Source organism: Camelus dromedarius, chromosome 4, assembly GCF_036321535.1.
Source record: "Camelus dromedarius isolate mCamDro1 chromosome 4, mCamDro1.pat, whole genome shotgun sequence".
NCBI classification, from domain to species: domain Eukaryota; kingdom Metazoa; phylum Chordata; class Mammalia; order Artiodactyla; family Camelidae; genus Camelus; species Camelus dromedarius.
In genome coordinates this window covers 98,225,540-98,247,253 of record NC_087439.1, presented here as the reverse complement: position 1 = coordinate 98,247,253, position 21,714 = coordinate 98,225,540, and the positions used below count along the sequence as shown (strand labels likewise).

The 21,714-nt window shown below is 56.4% G+C and overlaps 1 protein-coding gene across 2 annotated transcripts; it reads right to left on the bottom strand.

Annotated features, from left to right (window-relative positions):
- Window positions 1-7,217: 7,217 nt before the first annotated feature.
- Window positions 7,218-19,136, bottom strand: BOK (BCL2 family apoptosis regulator BOK). Of its 2 annotated transcripts, XM_031452637.2 has the most exons (5): window positions 18,538-19,135; window positions 17,795-18,046; window positions 14,931-15,059; window positions 9,087-9,250; window positions 7,784-8,044 (listed from the first exon to the last, which is right to left on the bottom strand). In XM_031452637.2, the coding sequence occupies exons 2-5, from the start codon at window positions 18,015-18,017 to the stop codon at window positions 7,919-7,921; spliced, it is 642 nt and encodes a 213-aa protein (XP_031308497.2). In that variant the 5' UTR covers window positions 18,018-18,046; window positions 18,538-19,135; the 3' UTR covers window positions 7,784-7,918. The 2 variants fall into 2 exon arrangements, with proteins under 2 accessions (XP_064341452.1, XP_031308497.2); XM_064485382.1 differs by lacking the exon at window positions 9,087-9,250 and having other exon boundaries at window positions 7,218-8,044; window positions 18,538-19,136.
- Between the last annotated feature and the right edge of the window lie 2,578 nt (window positions 19,137-21,714).

Here is a 21,714-nt window from a genome sequence, read left to right as displayed (position 1 = left end):
TGGCGGAGCATTTTGAATGTTGTTGCTTGTGCGGACTCTGCGTTCTTTCATCTTCTAGTGACTGTTTTCCAGAGTCTTTCCCTAAAACATCAAAAGGGGGTAACTTTTTTTCTTACTCTTTCTTCCTGCAGTTTTGCCGACATCACAGGATTTCTAAGTCTACAGTAGAGTGGACGATCATAAGCAAAGGACGAAGGGGCTGCAGGGACAGGGCGTTCCCCAGACGAGAGGGTGGCTGGGGACTTAGCGTCATTGTGTGACTTTGCTTGTTACTCTGCAGTATAATATCCCCTTCATCTGTCTATTTACCGCACCTCACACCTCACACCTGCCCTCCTGCCTGCATCCTCCCCGCCCCGCCCCCCATCTCTTCTCCGTCCTTTAGTCCTTCATCTGGAGCATGTAAAGCAGATTCCAGACGGAATGCCATTTATCCCAAGTGCTTCAGGATGCGTGTAAAACAAAGCACTGCCTTTTTTTTTAACTTAAGAGAGCTGGTAGTAACAGGGTTAGGAAGTCCTTTTATTTGGGGTCGGGGGTGACTAGGTTTTCATTTATTTATTCATTTATTTATTTAATGGAGGGACTGGGGAGTGAACCCAAGACCTCTTGCATGCTAGACACGTGCTCTACTGCTGAGCTCTACCCTCCCCCCAAAACAAAGCCTTTTTCTTTCTCTTAGCGCAGTATCAGAAGCCTCACTAGGAACATAGTGTCCCCTCCAGCTGTGAACCTGTGACACCAGACAAGTTATGTGCCTCAAAGTAGCAACAGTGGGAGGGAACGGAATGAATACTCCCTTTCCTAGAAGTAGGCAAGAAGTGGCAGGTTCTGAGCAAGTCCCAAACCTCAGGGCTCCAGGTGACCCTCCTTGGCTCAGTGTCTGTCCTCCAGGCCCACTGGGGCGGTGGTCCTGCCCCCAAGGCTTTGCTGGGTGCAGCCCACACCGCAGCTCTCCTGGGCTGGAGTCATGTGCCCACGGCTCTCCCCAGGCTGGGAGTGTGCACCAGCAGCCTGCCCATCCAGGTCACCCTAGTGGGGGCTCTCTGCCATGGCCCACCCTTGTAGGGCATGGGGCTCTGCCTGGGGCCTGAGCCTGAGGCTGCAGGTGGTTCCATCCTTCATGGTCTAGGAAATGGAGCCAGGCCCCTGTGGCTCTTACATTCTGCACACTGGTACCTTGCGAGTGCCAGTCCCTGATGCCACCAACATTCATGGCTGTGCCCTCCAGAGGGGCAGCCACCCCTGCCCTGGGACAAGAACATGGGGACAGAGCTGGATCCTCAGCTGGGTTGGGAGGGGCACCCCCACGATCTCCCAACTGTCTTTGAAGTCATTTTTCTTGTCCTGGACCACAGTCCCTGGCTCAGCTCCGTGGGTGACCAGCCGCCCCTCTGCTTGGCTACTTCGCTCCTCCTGGCTGGTCTGTACTGGCCTCCTTGTCAAGTTTCGCCACGCCTTTCCTGCTCTCTCCGAACAAGCTGTCTCCTTACTGTCAATACCCTTAGGCTGAGAATTTTCCAAAATGCTAAGCTCTGCTTCCTTTTGGGTAGTAATTCTGTCGTTAAGTCTTCTTGTGTTTTACTCTAAGTGCTCAAGAGAAACAAGGCCCCTCGCTGCCTCAGCACTGAGACTTTGCTTGGAAGTTCCCTCAGCCCAGCAACCAGTTTCATCACCCGCAGAACCCTAGGTCACAGGCAGTTCCGCCAAGCTCTTCGCCTCTTTTTGACAAAGCTTATCTGTGACAGTCAGTACAGGGAGCCCTCACTAAAACAGTGAGGCGGCCAGCAGGGGTGCACCCACCCAGTCCACCGACGTCAACACAGATCCCAGAGGACAAGGCTCCCTTGCCTCTTGGGCCAGAAGCCACAGGGGGAGGAAGGAAGATTTTCTCCTCGCCTGGCAACAGCCCAGCCAATGAGAGGCTGTCACAACTCGGCCAATGAAAATCCACCGTACTTCCAACTCTGCGTTTCCTCCAGTGGACCCTTTGTTTACAGCGGCCCTCCCAACCTCCCCCTCCTCCTCCGTAAGAGTTTCCTCTTCTCTGTTCTACCCCACTTGCGTGTGGCTCACCATATTGCCTGTCCTGTAGTGCAGTTCTTCGCTGCTCTAAATAGTCCATTTTGTTGGTTAAAAACAACAACAACAACAGCAACAACAAAACTGGCTGTTGTATGGTTTTAGATGAATACACCCGTATTTCTACCAGCATTCTGTTCAGGATTACTTGGGTCTCTAGGAACCTAGACTGAGGCTTTCTCTACGTTCTCTTCTTTCTGGGTCACCAGAGCCCCCATTCATGACAGTGCAGGCTTTGCACCTTCAGACTCTTCCACCTTCCACTTCCAGAGCCACTTCCACATTTTCACATGCGTGTTGCTTCATGCTGTCAGCTTTCTGACTCAGTCTGTTCAGGATGCTGTAACACAAATGCCAGACTGGGTGGGTTATAAATGACAGAAATTCATTTCTCACAGTTCTGGAGGCTGGAGCCCAAGGTCAAGGCACCAGCAGATTTGGGTCTGGTGAGGAGGGCCCGTTTCCTGAATTGTGGACAGCTGCCTTCCCACTGTGTTCTCCCGGGGGAGGGGGGGTAAGCTAGCTCTCTGGGGTCTCTGCTCTAAGGGTGCAAGCTCCAATCATGAGGGTGGAGCCTGTGACTTAATCAGCTCCCAGAGGCCCCACCTTCTCATACTATCACCTTGGGGGTTAGGATTTCAACGGATGAATTTGGGGCAAAACATACATTCAGACCATAGCACCCACCCGGGGAGCACAGAGGCTGGGGTCGGCTGTCTCTGCTGCTGGACCAATACTGAAAGGAGCTGGGAACATCAAGGAAGCTCCACTCCCTCCCTCCTCCTGCATCCCAGGCTCCTGCCTGCTCACTGCTGGGAGGGCCTGGGAGGGCAGCACCCAAACCAGAGCATCTGTAGGGTGGGGCTTAGAGCCAAGAGATGAGGGGCAGACACCTGACCTGGTCATCTGGTCACCTTCCACTCTCCTCCATGCCACGGACTTGCTGGGAAGCCTGTCACTAGTCCTGGAAGGAGTCCCCAGTCTGGATTCTGGATCCATCTGGGTCCCTTGTGTCCAACCTGTGCCTCTGCCCCTCTATTTCCTGTAGTTGGAGGTTGGATCACACTTTCCAGTTCTTCCTGCGCAGCATAGGGTGCCTCACAGCGTCTGCCTGTCTCAGGTGGGGATGGCCTGACCCTGTATTCTCAGTTCCCCATCACCACGGGGACCCCACCTGACCACCTTCCCCTATCAGAGCTGCAGAGTAGCCGGCTTCTACTCTGTCCCCACTTCAGCATCCAGGGGCTGAGTTCTCTCGGAGGAACCCCCCACCATTCATTTAGGTCTCATTTGGTTTCTCTGAAATAAATTCACACCAAAAAGCCAGCACAAAAGTTAAATTCTCTGCCTCTGTCTGTCAGTGGTGAGTGGGTGAGCCCTGGGAACTCGCTCGAGTGGCAGAGGGGGTCGAGCTGCCCCTCCCACTGCACCAGCTCCCCGCTCCTCCTCCTGCCTTGCTGCCGGCCCAGGGCTTCGCGTGTGTTTGACATGACCCAAGTCAGGCTCAGTCTTCTGTGACAGCCAGCAGGTGCTCACACAGCCTGGAGTTGGCTGGATGAAGCCTCTGTGCCCCCGTCCTGGCCCAGAGCCCCCCTTCCCTTCAGCGAGGGTGGGGTGAGGGACCACCATCCCTGATGTGCCAATCCTGGCCTGCCCCTCCACTTCCTGTCCCCTCCCTGGGCACAGCTGGAAAATCCTTCCATCATTTATCTTGTCACCCATTTCATCTGGACTGTTTGAGGTAACTACTTTCGCATGGGACATACACATTTTTTATTACTGTATTTCTATTTTGAGGGGGTCATTAGGTCTACTTTTTTATTATTATTAGGGGTTTTGTTGGGGTTTTTTGTTTGTTTGTTCAGTAGAGGTACTGGGGATTGAACCCAGGATTTCGTGCATGCTAAGCCTGCGCTCTACCATTTGAGCTATACCCTCCCTCCCCAAGGGATATACACGTTCTTTAAGAAAGAAAAAAAGCTATGCATCCACACCGGTGTTTCCCATTCAGATTTTAAGTTTACAGTAAGCCAGAAAGAGAGGAAAATGCCATATGGTATCACTTATATGTGGAATCTAAAAAAGGACACAAATGAACTTATGCACAAAACAGAAACAGACTCACAGGCACAGAGAACAAAGTAATGTTTACCAGGGATAAAGAGGGTGGGAAGGGATAAATTAGGAACTCAAAAATTGCACCTCTCGCGGAGTGATGGAAATACTGGCTATCTTGATTGTGGTGGTGTTTTCACGGGGGTACACATCTATCAGAATTCATCAAATTGTACATCTGAAATATCTGTAGTTCACTGTACAGGAACCATACCACAATAAAAGTGTTTAAAAAATGTTTTCGTTTACAAATTTTTTTACTTAAATTCTTGAATTTTACCTCTTTTAAGATGAAAACTTATTTAACATTATTTGCTTTATTCTACAGGACACATATTTCATAATAATAATTTGTCTTGGGGGTATGCAATTAGGTTTATATACTTATTTCCTTATTTTAATGGAAGCACTGGGGATTGAACCCTGGACCTGTGCATGCTAAGCACACGCTCTACCACTGAGCTATACCCTCCCCCACTATAGTATTTTTATTAACAATAGGACTACTGGTTGAAGTTTGATTTTTTTTTTTTTTTTGCTATTGTTTTTACAGCTTTCTCATTGAAGATACAAAGTTAAAATATAGTTTGGAATCAGGGGAGAGGATAGCTCAGTGGTGGAGTGCCTGCTTAGCATGCACGAGGTCCTAGGTTCAATGTCCAGTACCTCTGTTAAAATAAATAAGTAAATAAATAAACCTAACTACCTCCCCTAACAAAACAAAAATAAATAAAATATAGTTTGGAATAATTGGTTTCTCTGGGTGCTTTATGTCACCAACTTGACATAAAAACCCATTCGTTTATTTTAATTTCTGCACATTGACTGTTGCATTAAGTTCGCTTTACTTATGCAGAATCTCCCACATGGCCTGATCATCGAACCCGTAAAGCAAGTCAAATTTTCTCCCTGTGGGCGTAGACCCAGCCGTGGAGCGTGCTGCCGGGCGGCCCTGCCGCAGCTCATCCACAGGTACCCTGACGCTGGGCATCAGCGGTGTCTCCAGTCTCTGCTAATCACATAACGCCACGACGGATTACTTCCTGCACATGTCATTTTGGACTTTGGCCTGTGTGTCTCTGGGGTAGACTTCTAGAAGCAGAACTGCCAGGCCAGGGGAAATGCCTGTGTGACTGTCCGGGTTCTGCCCCTCCCTCCCCTCACACGGGCTGCCCCCTTTGGACCCCACAGCGAGGGGCAGGGTCCCTGCTCCCATCAACCTGATAGGTGGGGAGTGGGTCCTGGGGGAGCTGAGGTTTGCATTTCTCCTTCTGTCTTTCTCTTCTTGATGTTTTGAAGCTGATGAGCTCTTTTGAGTTATAAATATTAACCCTAATATTCCTAAGTTTAAATTACAATCTTTCATGGAGGTGAAGTGGACTGTTACAGCATGAAGGTCACCACTCTGAAGTGCACCAGGGTGTTCGGCTGACTGGCACCTGGAGCACTCGCAGCACCGTGCGACCGTCACCTCTGTCAGCTTCCAAAGTGGCTGTTGCCCCCAGAAGAAACCGCATCCCTGTTAGACAGTCACCCCACTCTCCCTACCCCCGCCCGTGACGACCACTACTGTTTCCTGTCTCAAATTGTATTTTTGAAAATGTTAAATGTTATAAACTTCTTTTTCTTGTGAGTGTTTTGTCTTTAATCATTCCTGGATTTTGAATCGCATTGAGGAAGTTTCTACCCACTTAACAGTTACGAAGAAATTCACCCATTTTTCCTAACACTTGTTCCATTTTTACCCTTTCTTTGATCCACTTGGAATCTGTCTTGTGTCTAGTGTGACGTGCGGGTTCCCGGTCATCACAGCTTTGCTGACAGCCAGCCTTACCCACTGCGTCAGGGGCTGGGCCCCCAGGCCCGGGCTGTGTCCGGGGCCTGCCCTTGCCCAGCGACAGACGCAAGGCAGCACCGGCGGTGCAGCTGCAGGCAGGCCCAGACCCTCCTCGTTTCTCTTCTGAAGGGCTTTCCTGGCTGTTTCTGCCTTTCTTCCCCCCTCATGTGAACTTCATAATTAGCTTCTTTAGATCCAGAGGGGAAAATCCATTCTGGTACTTTCTTGCAGATTACGCTAAATTTGCAAACTTACAGAGAATGGGCCTCTTCAAGAGATGGCTTTCCTTTTATCTGCTCCGGGCTAGGGCGTGTCTGAGGACTGTTCAGAACCCCCTCACCGAGGGTTCGCACTTTCACTCCGTTTATGCCCAGGGACGTCTCTTCCTGCTGCTGTTGGAAACGTTCGTCCCCGCCACAACTCCTACCCCAGCACGTGTGAGGACTACCCATCTCTGCCGCTTCTCTGAATTCTCTCCCTGTAACATCACCCCTGACGCTGGAAACACACCAGAGGGCTGACCGGGAGAGCGACAGGAAGCAGGGGCGCGGCAGCCCCTTCCTCTCCCTTCCCGCCCTCCTGCCGACTTCCTTCCCTCCCTCCACCGGCCAGGCTTCCCGCTCCTGGGGTCCCCTCTCCCAAGCAGCGCTGGGGAGGCCAGGCCCTGCCCTCGAGGAGGAAGCCGAGGACAGGGCCCCTGTGGGGGTGCCGGGGCGGGAGGCGGGCCATGGGGCGAGGGGAGGGCCGCCGCACCTGGTGCACAGAGGCCTTGCGCTGGGGACTCCGCACCAGGGGGCCGGATGGGAAGGCAGCCAGGGCCTTAGCACATTCTGGTCACCCTGGGTCCTACAGAAAGGCAAATGGGGCAGGGAGGCCAGGTCCTGGCCCGCCCTGCGGTGGACCTGAGGGCGGAGGAATGACTGAGGATCATGGAGAGCAGGGCTGCCCGTGTGCGTGAGTGTGTGCATGCGTGTGGCAGCGTGGCAGCACACTTGCGCGTGTGGGAGCGTGTGCATGCGCATGCGTGAGTGCCCCACTGCGGCCCAGGGAAGCACAAGGCAGCCCCAGTCAGGGAGGACCCTGGGGGGCTCTGCTCCGTGTTTCATCACGTTAATCCTCTGCCCTCTGTCCGGTCCCTGGTGTCCTAGGAGGACAGGCGCAAGGAAAGCAGACAGGGTTGCTCTCCGTTTGCCATGAAACTTTATTGGGACCGAACACACACACACACCGTCCACCTTGTTCATGGATGCTGGTATTCATCGGTCAGGTGTGCGGCCTGGAGCCCCCCACCCGGGTCCCTGCCCCACGAGGGCCCTGCCATGGGTGGAGATGCACTCACTCCAAAAGTGGATGCAGCAAACACCACATGAGCCTTCTGCTGCTCTGTTCGTGGGGTCAGGAAGACCCCCCCCCCGCTCCTCCAGCCTTGGCAGCACCAGAGTCACCTTCAGGCCAAGTGTCCAGGGCCCCATGCCCATGAGGACCGAGGCCGGCTCATGTCCTGATGTGGTCCCTACACGGACGGGACCCCGGCATCGAGCGAGAGCTTCCTGTTCCTGGCTGCTTTCCTCTGGGGCCTGGGAGGTGACCCTGACTTTCCGGCTCTAGAAAGAAGGGGACAAGCTGGGGTTGCAAGAGGGGAGCAGTGGGGAGCGGCCCCCTGTTGGCACTGAAGCCCAGCTCCAGGCCCAGGGAAGCCCCCCTCCCAGTCCCCCTTCCGGAGGGCCTGGGTCTGTGGAAGAGGGGCTCAGGGCAGGGCCTCCAGCTTTGACGCAGGGCTCCGAGGGTCTTCCTGGCTGGGAGGGGGTGGAGAACGATGCTTTCGGGGGCCAAGGGCCTCTGGGGTTGGGGGGCCGGGTGGCATCCTCTGCCCAAGACAGCAGCTCATCTCTCCGGCAGCAGCATGAAGAAGGCAGCCTTCAGGAAGCGGCCACAGCTGCAGAGCACGGCCACAAGCCAGTGAGAGCGGAGGCCGGGGTCGGTGCTGACCACGCACTTGAGGACGTCCGTCTGAGAGGGAAGAGGGGTCGGTCAGAGAGTGGAGCGCCCTGCCCGGGTGTCAGCTGGGTCAGTTCAGGGAATGCGCGAGGCCATTTAGGGAAAGCGTGTGGTCCAGTCTGGACGGAAGGCTCCACCCAGCTTGGGACCAGACCCAGCAGGAGACTCAGTTGTGGGAGGGAGGGAGGGAGCTGGCCGGGCCAGCAGGCAGGACACTCCTGAGCAGGAGGGAGCCCTCTGGCCCCCAGGACAGGACTCCAGTGTCTCCAGCTCAGCCACCTGCTGACTGCCCTCTGCTCTCAGGGGCTGCAAACACCCTGGTGTCCTGCTGCGGGCACTGTGCAGCCTGGGTGGCAGGAAAGGATAAATCCCTCAGCACAGGAGCAGGAACTGAGCTTTCCAGAAGCCCAGTGCATGGCCGCTCCTTTCTTCCTTATTTCTTTCTAGTCCTAAGACATGACACATTACCCCTGCAGCCCAACCTTTGGCCAAGGTGTCGAGCATCCCTGTGCCCAGCCCCAGCTGGGCTCCAGGACAGGAAGGCAGGGTGGGACGGAGGGTTGCCCACAGCCACGTGAGTCATCCAGGAAACAGCACCCTCCCTGCCCAGGGCTGCCTTCAGCTGAGACTGCAGCCCAGTGGCCCACTGACCTCCACCCATGGCTGCGACCTCAGCAGAGGGCTGAGCTGTCGCCCTGGTCAGTGGGGCCACACGCCTTCGCCCACCAGCCACTTTACAGAGGAGAAAACAGCTCTCCTGTGGCCTCCACGCCCGGGGCCGGGCACACGATTGTGGGCAAGGAGGCAGCGTGGTGCGTGACTGTGACAGCAACCCTGCAGGGGCTCTGGGGCAGCGGGTTTTAGCTGTGGAGTCAGGGCCTGAGGGGCTGCAGGGAACAGGTCCACCCTGCAGCTTGTCTGCAAGGACCCCTGGCCTCGTCCCTCTCCTGGTGTCCTTGTTCCCCTCCTCCAACCCCACCACCCCATCGCTGCCAGCGCTCGGTGTTCGACTATTGCCCGCCTTCCTGGCACCCTTGCACCCCTCCCCCCTCACCCATCCGCCGCGCCTCCGCAGCCAGGTGGCCAGGGTCTTGCGCACGAACTCCCCGAGGCAGTCGACGAGGGCGTGGACCATGGCAGGCTGGGCCTGCCGCACGCAGTCCACAGCCAGCCCCGCGGCCACGGAGTACAGGGACACCACCTTGCCCCACGTGATGCCTGCAGGGGGAGATGGACGCCGGTCAGCAGAAGGCCACCAAAGCACAGCTCAAGTCCAGCCCGCGGGGTCATGTGCAGCCATCTCACTGATGACTGGGGTCGGCACTCAGGGGGCCAGCCCCACCCACAGCCACAGCTCCCCACCAGAAGAGATGCTCCATCAGCTTGCTGCCCACCCTCACAGGAGGTTCTCAGGCGAAGATTTCCTGAGCCTCCACTCCACACCTGCACACCTGTATGCCTCTGCACCTGCACACCCGTGCCAGAGCCTAGTGATGACCCTGCCCAGCCCACCGTCCACTGGAGGAAGTGGTGGAACAGAAAGGCAAACAGGGAATAGGAGGTCGAGGGGGGCTGATGCCGGGTGCGATAAACAGGAGGTGGTGTCACGGTGCACCTGCCCTGGCTTGTTGTCCCCTGATGGCCCGTAGGGACGGCAGGGTGTTTTCCATATAAAGAGGCTGAGGCCCTAGGAGGAGCGACCTCCCCAACCACTAAGCCACTGAGAGGCAGAGCTGAGACGGAGCCGGCCCGGGACGACAGGCCACCTGGGGAAGAGCGCTTCCCTAGCAGAGAAAGAGATCTCGTAAATCAAAGAGAAAAAGAGAGACCTCTCAGGTAAACACAGAACATGAACAGCCCACTCACAAAACAAAGGTACAAATGATACACTAGACGAGTGAAAAGGGCTCACCCTCACTCACACCCAGAGAAGTGCAAGTTAAGGGAGATGTAAAAACTGCAGCCTATCAGGTTAAAAATCCAGTCACACAGCGGGGACCCAGGCAGCCCTGCAACCCGGTGACTGACGGGGAAGGGCTGGCGGGCACTCGGCAGCATCTGTGGAAGGACTGAACACACGCAGGCCAGCGACGGCGCCCGCGGGAAGCGGCACCTTCCAGATCAAGTGTGCTCCCAGCCCACCTCCAAGCCGCAGCTGGACCACCTGTTACAAGAGCACAAGTCGGCACGAAGAAATGCCTGTTCACCAACATTCACGGCAGCCCTGTTCACAGTCAGCGAAGGTGGAAATGACAAAAGACACAGTGAATGAAAAAGCAAAACGTGGTCTGACCGCACAATGGCATCAAGGAGGAAGGCCACGCTGACACCGGCTGACCTGGGTGAACCTCGGAAATGTCACGTTCGGTAAAAGCAGTGGCTCCAAAGGCCACGTGCTGTGCAGGTCCATTCAGACCAAATGTCCGGAACCGTCAGGCCCATGGAGACAGAAAGAGACCAGGGAGGGCTGAGGCCGGGGGCTGGGGCGTGGACGCGTGACGGTGGCGTGATGGCGGGTGCTCTGAGTTCTTCCGGGAGACAGAGAAGTGGAGGCTGCGTGGCACTGCGTGCACCACTGCCACCAAAGTGTTCGGTGGAAAATGCTGACTGTGTACACCAGACACTAACACTGTAGATCAAATCTTCAGTAAAAATGTAAGAAAAATGCTAACTGTATGTTATGTGAACTTCACTGCAATGAAAAGAAAGTTTAACACCCCATAAATCAGGCCATGTCACTCCCCTGCTTAAACCCCTCCTGTTACAGTCACTTCCCGTCTTCTAAAATGAATCCAAGACTGAGATCCCGCCCGAGCAGGCCCCTTTCCTTCCCCCGCTCCCAGCCTCGAGCACGCTATTCCAGCCCCACGGCTGCCTGTGGTGCTCGCCCACCCCCGGGGTGGTTCAAGGTCCTCCCTCCAAGTGCCACCCAAGGCACAAGGATGTCACACCACACTCCCCGTTTACCAGCTGCTCCCAGCACCTGCCTGGTGGTGGGCTCTGTTCTGCCCACGGCAGGGCCCTTGGCACCCAGCAGGCACCCAGCAGGCACCCAGCACCACCAGAGGTGAAGGGTCTGCAGAGGAGGGTGGGACAAGGAAATGATGTCCAGATCACCCGCCATGGGATCTGCAGAGAGAGGCTGGCTGTCGCCCGAGGGGACGTGTGCCCGCCACAAGCACTGGTCAGGAGGCTGCCCGCAGGGTGGTCTCCAGGGGCGGTGTCCTGTTTTCTTTGAGCTCTTCATGTTTTCTTTACTTTTTCTGGAGATACAATCTTACTACCATAAATTCATCCTTTTAAAACGTGACATCCGACCTTTTTAGCATATTGACAACGTTGAACCATCTCCACTGTCGAATTTCAGGATATTTCCATACCCCTGAGTCCCTGTCCCCGGGAGCATCAGGCCCCTATCTCCTGGCCCCTAGAAACCTCTGATCTACTGTCTCCCTGGAGGTGCCTGTTCTGGATGTTTCATACCAGCAGACTCACACAACACGCCCCATTGTGTGTCTGACTCCTTTCTCTGAGCAGAATGGTTTCAAGGTTCCTCCACGTTGTTGGGTCTGTGGGCACCTCACTCCTTCCTGCCGCTGAGTCACATACCATCACGTGGGTGGACCATGTTTTGCTTATCCATCCATCAGGTGATGACACATGGGGTGTGGCCCTTCGGCTGGTACAGATGCACTGCTCCGAACGTTCGCGTCCAAGTCCTCGTGCGGACACCTGGCTTCACTCTCCATGGGCAAGACTGAGGAGCGGACCTGCAGGGTCACGTGGTGGCTGCATCAGGTCAAACCACTAGAGAAACTGACAGACCGTCTTCCACCGCAGCTGCACCTCACCCACACTTGGGGCTCTCTGGCTTCCGGGCTCCAGCTGTCCCGTGGGTGTGAGGCGGGGTCCTGGTGGGGTCCGATGCGCGTCTCCCTGGTGACTGAGGTGCTGAGTGCTTCCCACGCACTTACCGCCCATCTAGACTTCTTCCTTGAATAAACGTCTATTCGGAGCCTTCACTCATGTTTAAATGAAGCTGTCTTTTTAGCACTGATTTCTAAGATTACTTTATCTTGCGTATTTTCTGATCTTTAAGTGATAAAATGTTTTATTCTTGTCATAAGAAGGAAAAAATAGAAACACTTGCCAACTCTCAGTTTTTCCACTGAAGGGAAGTGAGACACCCCTTCAGCGAAGATGCAGCCACAGCCAGGGCAGGTGAGGGAGCTGCCAGGAGGAAGGGGGGGAGGTCCAGCCTGGGGGTCAGAATGTGTGAGGTCCAGCTGCTTGGGAGAGGCCACGGGTGGAGGGTTGGGGCCTGCAAGCATCTGATGGCGGGAGCTCGCCTTGTGGATAGAGGGTCCGTGGACACTGAGGCTGGGATGGACAAGGAGACCTCAGCGGGCAATAAGCAGGAGGGTGGGAGGGGCAGCCCCATGCTGGCCAAGTGGGGCGGTCTGAGGGCCAGTTAGCAGCAGAAGCGAGTGGACCCGCAACACTCTGCTCCGTGGAGCGTGCTCCTACTCCCTTTCCCAGGGGCTCCGAGGTCCAGAGAGGTTAAGAAACCATATGCAGGTCACACAGCCCACACCAGGGCAGGTGGGGGTGTGGAGGCTGGCCCAAGAAAAGGGTGACAGTGCTGGGGGGTAGGGGTGCTTGAACATGGAGGGGCACGTCCTGCTCCAGAGATTTAAACCGACCTCTTTACAAGTGAAAGAACCGAGCAGCCTGTGCCCATTCATGGCGGCCACACGCTCCTTCCTGCCCCTTCCCTCCTCTCCCTCCCAGGCCCTGCCCTGTCCTCCCAGAACCCAGAGCCCTCCTGGGCACCTCTCAGGCCCATCCCCGCACTGAGAGGGCTGGGCAGGCAAGGGTGGGTGCTTTGACCCACCCCCTCCTCCCCGCCTGTCCCCTGTCCCCTCTCCACACACCCGCCACCACCCTGGAGCCCGGCCCCCCTCCCCATTCAGTCCCAACCACCAGCAGGGCCAAGCTGCATTCTCAGAGGTGACCCTTCCTTTTAAAGCCAGGCCTCATCTTGTAAACCAGCCACCAGCCTGACAGCCCGGAGACAGACACGGGCGGCCACCCACGCGCCGGCGTCAGGCCGGGACCAGGAGCCCAGGGAGGCCTGAGGGCAGCTGTCAGCCCTGGACGCCCGCTGTGCCCTGCTTCCTTCCTGGGCCCCACCCCCTCGCTGCCTCCTCCACTGGCCCTGCCTGAGTCACCGCGAGGGCTGCTCCCCACCGCCACCCCCCACCCCCAGGCCCACGTCAGGACTGTCAGGCCCACCCAGAGCCCACCCGGGCCCTCCCCTGGGACGTCCTGGCCATGCTGACTGCTGACAGGAGGTCAGTGCTGACCCGGGGCTACCCGGGAGGAGGGGACTCTGCATCCAGTGGTCCCGTGCCCCCTCCACACTGGCCACAACCAAGGGAGGCCTAGCTTGCCAGGCCCTGCTCGGCCCCCAGTTGTCTGGCCTGCCCACCAGGGGTCGGAGGAGCCTCCTTGGGAGAAGACCCTGGAGATCATACAGAGGAGGGGTCAGAGGGGCTGGGGGTGTGGCAGCCACTCCACTGAGCATCCTTTCTTCTGCAGGGGACGGCAGGGGGACGGCCCCCCCAGGGCATGGACTGTTTTCAGGTGACGGGGACTGGGGCTCCCCCCAGGATCCTCTGCTCCAAAGCCCTGCCCTGCTGCTGTCCCAACCGTCCCACAGATGAGGAGAGGCGAGGGCTGTGCTGGAGTCACACTGCTGGTCAGGGACAGAACAGAGCCGCCTCACAGGCAGGGGCTCGAGGCTTCCCTGCTGCCTGGGGCCTCTCCTCCTCCTGGTGGCCCTCCCCACACTCGATGCCACATGGCCACTCCTACCCCCACACCAGCTGGGCTGGCTCTAGGGCCCCCAAGCCCCCTTCCAGAGGGCTAGGACTGGGCGTCACAAGGTCCCCGGGCCAGAGCAGCACCGTGTGGTGCCGGGAAGCCACCTGTGGGACCGGCAGATAGACAAGCTGCTGCACTCTATCTGCACAGGGGTGGGGCCAGGGTCACCTGGATGGCTGGCAGGGCCTGGCATCTGCTACGGACCAGGTCGCGGGAATGAGGCGGCTCGCCGAGCATGGGGCGCCAGAACAGGGCAGGGGGTCACAGGTGGGCAGGTGAGCCCAGGGAACGGGAGGGGCTTCGTGGGGGGTGCCTCCTAATGCCTCCCTGAGCCTGGAGGCACATATGCAGACAGGAAGCAGCGGGAGCAGACATCACCTGCTCCTGGGGCACAGACGGAGGCTCTGGAGATTCACAGGTGAAACAGGTGTGTCGCTATTCCCAGTGACGTCCCAGTGAGCCACTCCACCGGGACTCACACTCCAGGGCCTCCCTCTCACCCACATGGGGCTGTTCTGTGACTTGCCTCTGACCAACAGAATTTGGCAGTGACACTGTGACTTCTCAAGTCATAAGAGCTGGGCAGCACCTACCTGCGCTGCTTGGGACCTGGAACCACGCTGTGAGAGAAGCCCAAGCCTCGGAGGCCACGTGAGGATGCGTGCAGGACAGCTCGGCCCCAGTGCAGCCAACAGCTGGGACAAATCGGCAGCCTGCGACGTGCAGCCCAGCCAGGACCTCAGGTTCCTCCAGCCCCAGCTAATGCCTGACCAGAACTGCACGAGAGGCCCCATGCCAGCTGCCCAGCGGGCCCACGGTCTCAGACCAGGGGAGGGACCATCCATCACCGTCTGAGTTGCAGTTTGGGGCTGGTTTGTTACGCAGCAGGAAAGCATGTGTCGGCGCTGGGCGGCTCCCCTGTGAGCCCACCCAGTGCTGCAGCCCTGCCCTGACCCACAGACCGTGGGCCAGTCGGCGCTGTGGGCACCTTGGCATGGACGTGCAGGCCTACCTGCAGAGAAGATCTGGGCCGCCACAGCCAGGAAGGCGTCAGTCACTACGGTCTCGGACTGCAGGGAGATGTTCAGCTGGCGGGCCACGTTGCGGTAGATGCTGGGCCGGATCAGCTCCAGCTCATCCGCTGTGTGGACACATGGGAAGACCAGCTGTGGTCACACAGGCAAGGAGCAGCCCACCGCTCGGCCCGTGGTCACAGCTGACCTCCCCCCCTGCTGAGCCGCCATGATCCCTGACCTCCCCCACCAACACACCACCCACCCCACTTGACACCCCGCCCACGGCCCCTGGGGACAAGACCAGGGAGGTACAGTGGGCACCCCCAGACCTGCCTCTGGGGCCTGCCCCTTCTGACAAGCCAGCCACGCCTCCCCCTCCCACTCTGGGCAGAGCCGGCTGGGCCGGTGGGGCGGGAATCCCAGGCCATGCCTGATCGGTGACTCACAGCCCACAGCAAGCTGCCCAGGCGGGCAGGCGGCAGTCTGACGGCAAGAGGCCAGAGCCCAGCATGGGCAGGGACCACACCGGCGACCCCACACAGGCGGGTCGCCCAGCCACCACTGCCTCAGAGGGGTGTCCTCGCCCAGGACCCAGCAACACTCGGTGAGCCAGGAAGTGGAGCCCCTGCCCTGGGCCACCGGCACCACCCAGGGACAAACCTGGGTTCCAGGTGCCAAGCAGGGGCATCCAAGGGGGCAGCCACACTCAGCAGAGGGAGGCCCTCTCAGGGGCCCCATCTGTGCGCGCACTCACTGCCCTGGCAGTGCTGTGCCCGGAGTCCCACATGCCCAGGACTGGGAGTCCCCCAGCCCAGTCGCTTCTCCAGCCAAAGCAAACAGGGAAACGCCACCGCCTGGAGGTCCCGCAATAAGGGTGCTGAGGCGCCCCTGGGGCCAGCTGCACTCCATCTAATTAAGACCTGGAACCAGGGCAGAATTGAGGCAAGGCTGGCGGAGTGATGCGGGAGGAGGCCTGAAAATTCCCAGGGCTTCCCACGCATAGACCCCAGGGGCTCCTGGGGACTGGCCCCAAGAGACTGACCGTGGGGACTCGACCTGGGCTTCTTCCTGTTTGTGGCTGCCCTGGGAGCTGGGTGTCTGTGCTGAGGAGGGGTTGGGGTATGTTGGGGCAGGGTCAGGTGGGGGTCATGCTGAGCAGCTGCAAGGGCGGATACAACAGACGACATGAATGAGAACACTTTGGGGCTCCAAGCCATCTCCCTCCCAGGCCCGTTAGCCGTCTGTCAGGCACTGAGCCCCAGGGACTGGCCATGGTGAAGCCGGACGTTGGAGAAGGGCCTTGAAGGCCTGGCCCCCTGAGAGGAGCAGCACGGGGGCCCTTGGGCCCTTGGCTCGTCCCTGCTCCCTGAGCCCCAGCCAGAAACATCCCGAGCTCTCAGGGTCTGATGTCACAGCTCTGAGGGGACAGAAGCCAACCGGCCTGATAAGCAGAGCCCGAAGCAGGACTTCAGACAAGTTCAAACAACAGAGACCCAGGGCCCCGCTCTCAGACGAGGAGGTGGAAGCTGTGGGGGCAGTGTCACAGAGCAGGCAGGGACGGAGGCAGGACTCCCTCCTGCCCACTCCAGCAGTCCCAGGCAGGGGGGCTCGCAGGAGGCCAGGAAACCATATTCTCCAGGGCCCTCTAGAACACTCCCCCAGTGCTGTCCCCACAGCCCAACTGGAAGAAATGGCAGTGGGCCCTGACCTCATGTGAGTCCAGGCACTCTGGACCCTTGGCTGGTCCCCAGCCCCACCTGCTCTCCACACCTAGAAACCTCTCCCCTGTCCCAAGGTCAGTGGGTACCACCCTTGCCAGCAGCCCTCTGTGCTGGCCCCACGGCATCTGTGTGTCTCCCCCACCACACTCCCGGGCAGGCCAGGGCTACACACTCCTGGGCAGGCCAGGGCTACACAGCCCTGCTTCCAGGGACAAGCAGACACTAGTGCCAGGCTGAAGAGGCAAGCATCCCCCTTCATGGGGCGTTTCCTCCAGCCCAGGATCCAGGGCTAGCCTCTTCCCGCACTCTGCCTGGGGAGCCACCGGGTAAGGGCTCCAGTTATACCACCAAGTCCCCACCATGTGCACACTCTGGGCATGGCACTGGATGGATTGGGGGAGTACAGCCTCAGTCACGGTGGTGAAGTGGACTGACTGAGTCAGCTGGACTGGTCCCTCCCTCTCTGGGGTCTTTGGAGGAGATGGACACAGTTACTGGGCTGTGTGACCCCAGAAACAAGTACCCCCGATGTCTACCCAACAAGCCATTCAAGTGACATTTTTGGCTACCCAGCTTCAGCGGGGGTTCAGCTCTCCTGGGGCACTCAATTTCCACAGGGAGCCCTAGGAGAGCTCCAAATTAAGAGGGAAAAAAAGCAGGATTTCAGCCAGTAACTGCAAGGATCTATTTTCCAAAACAAATATGGGGACACGTGGTCCGACAAAGGATTTTTCTGTCCAGCTGAGTACAAGGGTCACTCTGAAAGTTCAGCCACCAAAACATTCTTCTTCTCGGAGCTTTCTATCCTTTATGGCCAGAATGCCTGGAATCCGGACTGAGCAGGCCAATCTGGGGAGGTCTGCCGGGTGAGCAGGCGGGTGAGGATGACCAGGAAAACAGAGGGAGTGGAGGCAGCAAAGGACAGCGCGCTAGGCTCCTCCTTCTCCGGGCACCCTGGGGCCAGCCCCCTCTCTGCACCGAGGCGAGACTTGGGGCTTGCAGGGACGGGTGCTGGCCGGGTCACCCGGTGGGCGGGCCACTGCGGGGACAGCTGTACCCTGAGGCGCAGCGGGCCCCGCCCCAAGGACCAGCTCGGGAGGGGCAGCCTGGGGACCCGGCCCAGCAATGCCCGCACTCACCCAGGCGCAGCAGCACCGCGCACACCTCGGCCAGGCGGCCGCCGGGCGCGGGCGCGGCGCGCTCGGGCGCGCTCCAGGCGAGGCCAGCGCGCAGCAGCCGCGCGTGCACGAACTCCCGGCCGAGCGCCTTGGCCTGGGCCACCAGCTCCTTGTCGGTGGGCGAGCGGTCAAAGGCGTCCATGATCTCGGCGGCGAAGACCGAGGAGCGCCGCAGCACCTCCATGGCGGGGACGCGGGCGGGGGGCGCCACACCTGCGGGCAGACACGCTCAGCCGCGCCCGACCCGCCGCCCGGGCCTGGCTGGCGGAGGGGAAGGCCGGCCGCGCTGGGAGGGGAAGCGGCGCGGCGTGCGCCGGGATCGCGTCCGCGCGCCGGGCCGGGGCGCACAGGGAGGCTGGGCCGGGCGCGGCTCTGGGGAAGGGCTTCGGCCTGAGGCGAGTAAGCGTTCTGTTGTGCCCCAAATCTTTAGAAGCACGGTGACACATTCTTTTCGATTCTGAATTCACTCACAAAGATCCCCCCGGCTGCCAGGGATAGGAAGGACCGCGGGGAAATGGCAATTTGCTCTGGGGCCGCCGAGCCCGCGCTCGAAGACGAGTGCGGGGGCGGCGGAGGCGTGAGCGGAGGGCACGGCCCAACCTGCTCCTCCCAACCAGCCGCAGCCAGGACCCCAGCCCGGCCCCGCATCCCGGGCCACCCACCTCCGCCCCTCGCCGATCCCGCGGCGCGGCCCGCCCGCTTACCTCTCCTGCGGCATGTCGCGGGCGCGGAGGCCGGGGAGGAGCGCTGGCTTCAGAATCTGCTGGCCGCCGTCTCCGCGGATCTGGATCCTTCCATTCAAACCGGCGAGGACGCGCGCCCCGCCCCGGCGCCCGCCCAGTCCACGCCTGAGCTCGGCTGGAGCGCGGAGTGCGCGGGGCCTCAGGCGCTCCGGGGGCCCCGGCGGCGGCGGCGTCGGAGGCGAGGGGATTGCGGGTAGCAAAGCGCAACTCTCCGCCGGCGAGAGGCGAGGCTTGGGGCTTTGCCTTCTAAGGAAAAGGCAACCCCCGGGGCGGAGCCGCGGCCAGAGCTTCCCCGCTGCCTCCCCGCTTGAGGAGGACCCCGCGAGTTCCCGGTGTGCGCCCAAGGAGAACCACGGGCAGGAGCAGGTCCCGCCTGGCCGCCTGATGAGGACCTAGCTCTGGCACCAGCCACCGGGGTTCTCACCCGTAATTATCTTACGGATTGCAGAGATTCTTTACATGGTCTGGCTACTGTGTCCCTGGTCTGACACATGGCTTGGTGGTGTAGACGGAGACTTGAACTTGCCTTGTATGGAAGATGCTGCAAGACCTTCCGCCGCTCTGGGTTTGCGACTGCGCGTGCTGAACAGGAGTTTCTCAATGAAGTCCGATTTATTAGTCTTTTCTCTTATGGTTGGTGTTTTTCCATTAGGATATTCTCCTGTCTTCTTTTAGAAGCTTAATTGTGTCAGTGTTCACGTTCAGATCTATGACGGATCACAAATTAATTCTTGTGAATGTTGTGGTAGGGGGTGAGAGCTCACTTTTTCCCGCGTGGCTACCCAGTAGACCCACCATCACTTACTGAAAGGCCATCATCTTTCCACCGAATTGGAGGAGTCCCCATCAGAGATCAAGTGACCATGTATGTTCTGGACTCTTTTCTGTCTCACTGTTCTGTTTTTCTATCCTTTAGTCAACATTACACAGTTCAAACAACAGGCTGAATCAGCTCGCACTAATTCACATACATGCAGCACTTCTCCCAGTAGCTGTAGAATACATGTTCTTCCCATGTGCACATAGAATGTTAGTCAAAATAAATGTCGTGGGCTATAAAGCCTCGATAAATTTCAAAGGACTGAAATCATACAAGTGTGTCCTCTCTGAATTAAGTTAAACCTCAATAACAGGAAAACTACCAGAAAGCCTCCAAGTGTTTGGAAATTAAACATCACACTTCTGAATAATCAGTGGGTTAAACAGTACATCAAAAGGGAAGTCATAAAATATTTTTAAGTGAACAATAGTGAAAATATGACATATCAAATGGTGGGGGTGCAGGTAAAGCAGTACTTCAAGGAAAATTTATAGCTTTAGATGAAAGGTTGAAAATTAGTGCTCTAAGCTCCACCTCAAGAAGCTAGAAAAAGAACAACAAATTAAACCCAAAGGTGAATGGAAATAAAAATGAAAGAAGTTAATGAAACAAAGCAAAAATCAGAGAAAATCAACCAAGCCACAAGTTGGTTCTTTGAAGAGATAAATGTAATTGATCAACCCCTGGAAATAAAGTATAAGAAAAAAGAAAACACAAATTGCAATATCAGGAATGAAAAAGAGGACATCACCACAGACACTACAAACGTTAAGAGATAATAAGAGGATGGTGTGAACAGCTTTATGACAGTAATTTGAAATTTAAATGAAGCACAGTTTACCAAACCTAACACTATATGCAGTAGAAAATCTGGACTTAATTCATAATTTAAAATCTTCCCACAAAGAAAATTCTAGGTTCAGATGGTTTCATTGAGGAATTCCTCTAAACGGTTGAAGAAATACCACCAACCCTACACAAACCTGTACAGAGAATAGAAAAGAAGGGAACATTTCCCAAATCATTTGTGAGGCCAACATAGTGGTACCAAAACCTGTCATGGAGCTAGGAAATCCCCTGAACTTCTCTCTGCCTTGGCTTCCTTGTCTGTAGAATGGAGGAGACAACAGTTTTATGGACTGAATCAGTTAATCCATATATACAATCGCCTGTCAAATTGCAATTGCTCAGTAATTGTTAGCTGATTTTTCAGAAAAGCTCTAAAATGTGAGTGTGCAATTTAATGTACTCTTTAATGCAGAGTCTGGAGCAGGACAGAGTCTGCCTCTGGCATTTCTTTTTTTTTTTTTCCAACTGAGGTATAGTCAGTTACAATGTGTCAGTTTCTGGTGTACAGCACAATGTTCCAGTCATACATATATATATATACGTATTCATTTTTATATTCTTTTTTTTAAACAGAAATATACTTTATTCTATTCTTGTAGAGCAGTTTCAGGTTCACAACAGAACTGAGCAGAAACTACAGAGAGTTCACACATAGCCTTCCCCACCCACACATACATACTCCCCGACCCTCAACATCCCTCATCAGCGTGGCATGTTTGGTACAATCGATGAACCAACATGGGCACATTATTATCAACCAAGTCCATACAGTTTACATTAGGGTTCACTCTTGATGTACATTCTGTGGGTTTTGACAACTGCATAATGACATGTAGCCACCACGATAGCATCACACAGAATAACTTCATTGCCCTAAAAAGCCCCTGTGCTCCATCTACTCATCCCCCCTCCCTCCCCCCAAACCCCTGGAAACCACGGTCTTTTTACTGTTTCTGTGGCTGTGCCTTTTCCAGAATGTCATTTGGTTCAGACCGTACAGTTTGTAGCCTTTTCAGACCAGCTTCTTTCATTAGTCTTTTAATTTCTTCTTTGTCTTTCATGGCTTGATAGATCTTTTTTTTAATGCACATATATTTTTTAATTTACATATATGTACTGTTCATTGTTTCTAAGAACTTTTATAGCTTTAGCTTTTAATGTTATATAGTTATCAAAGGAATAAAGCCAACCACAAAATAAGAATTAACTCAAAAAGATACATACACCCTGCTATTAACGGCAACATTATTTATAATTGCCAAGATAGAAAAGCATCCTACGTGCACATGAATAGTTGAATAGATAATGGAGATGCAGCGTGTGTGTGTGTGTGTGTGTGTGTGTGTGTGTGTGTGTGTGTGTGTATGGAATGGAACACAGCTCACCCACAAAAAAGAAGGATATTTTGCCATTTGCGGCCCTTTATTCACTTTTTATTTTCACTTCAAAAACTAGAATTTTATAACTGG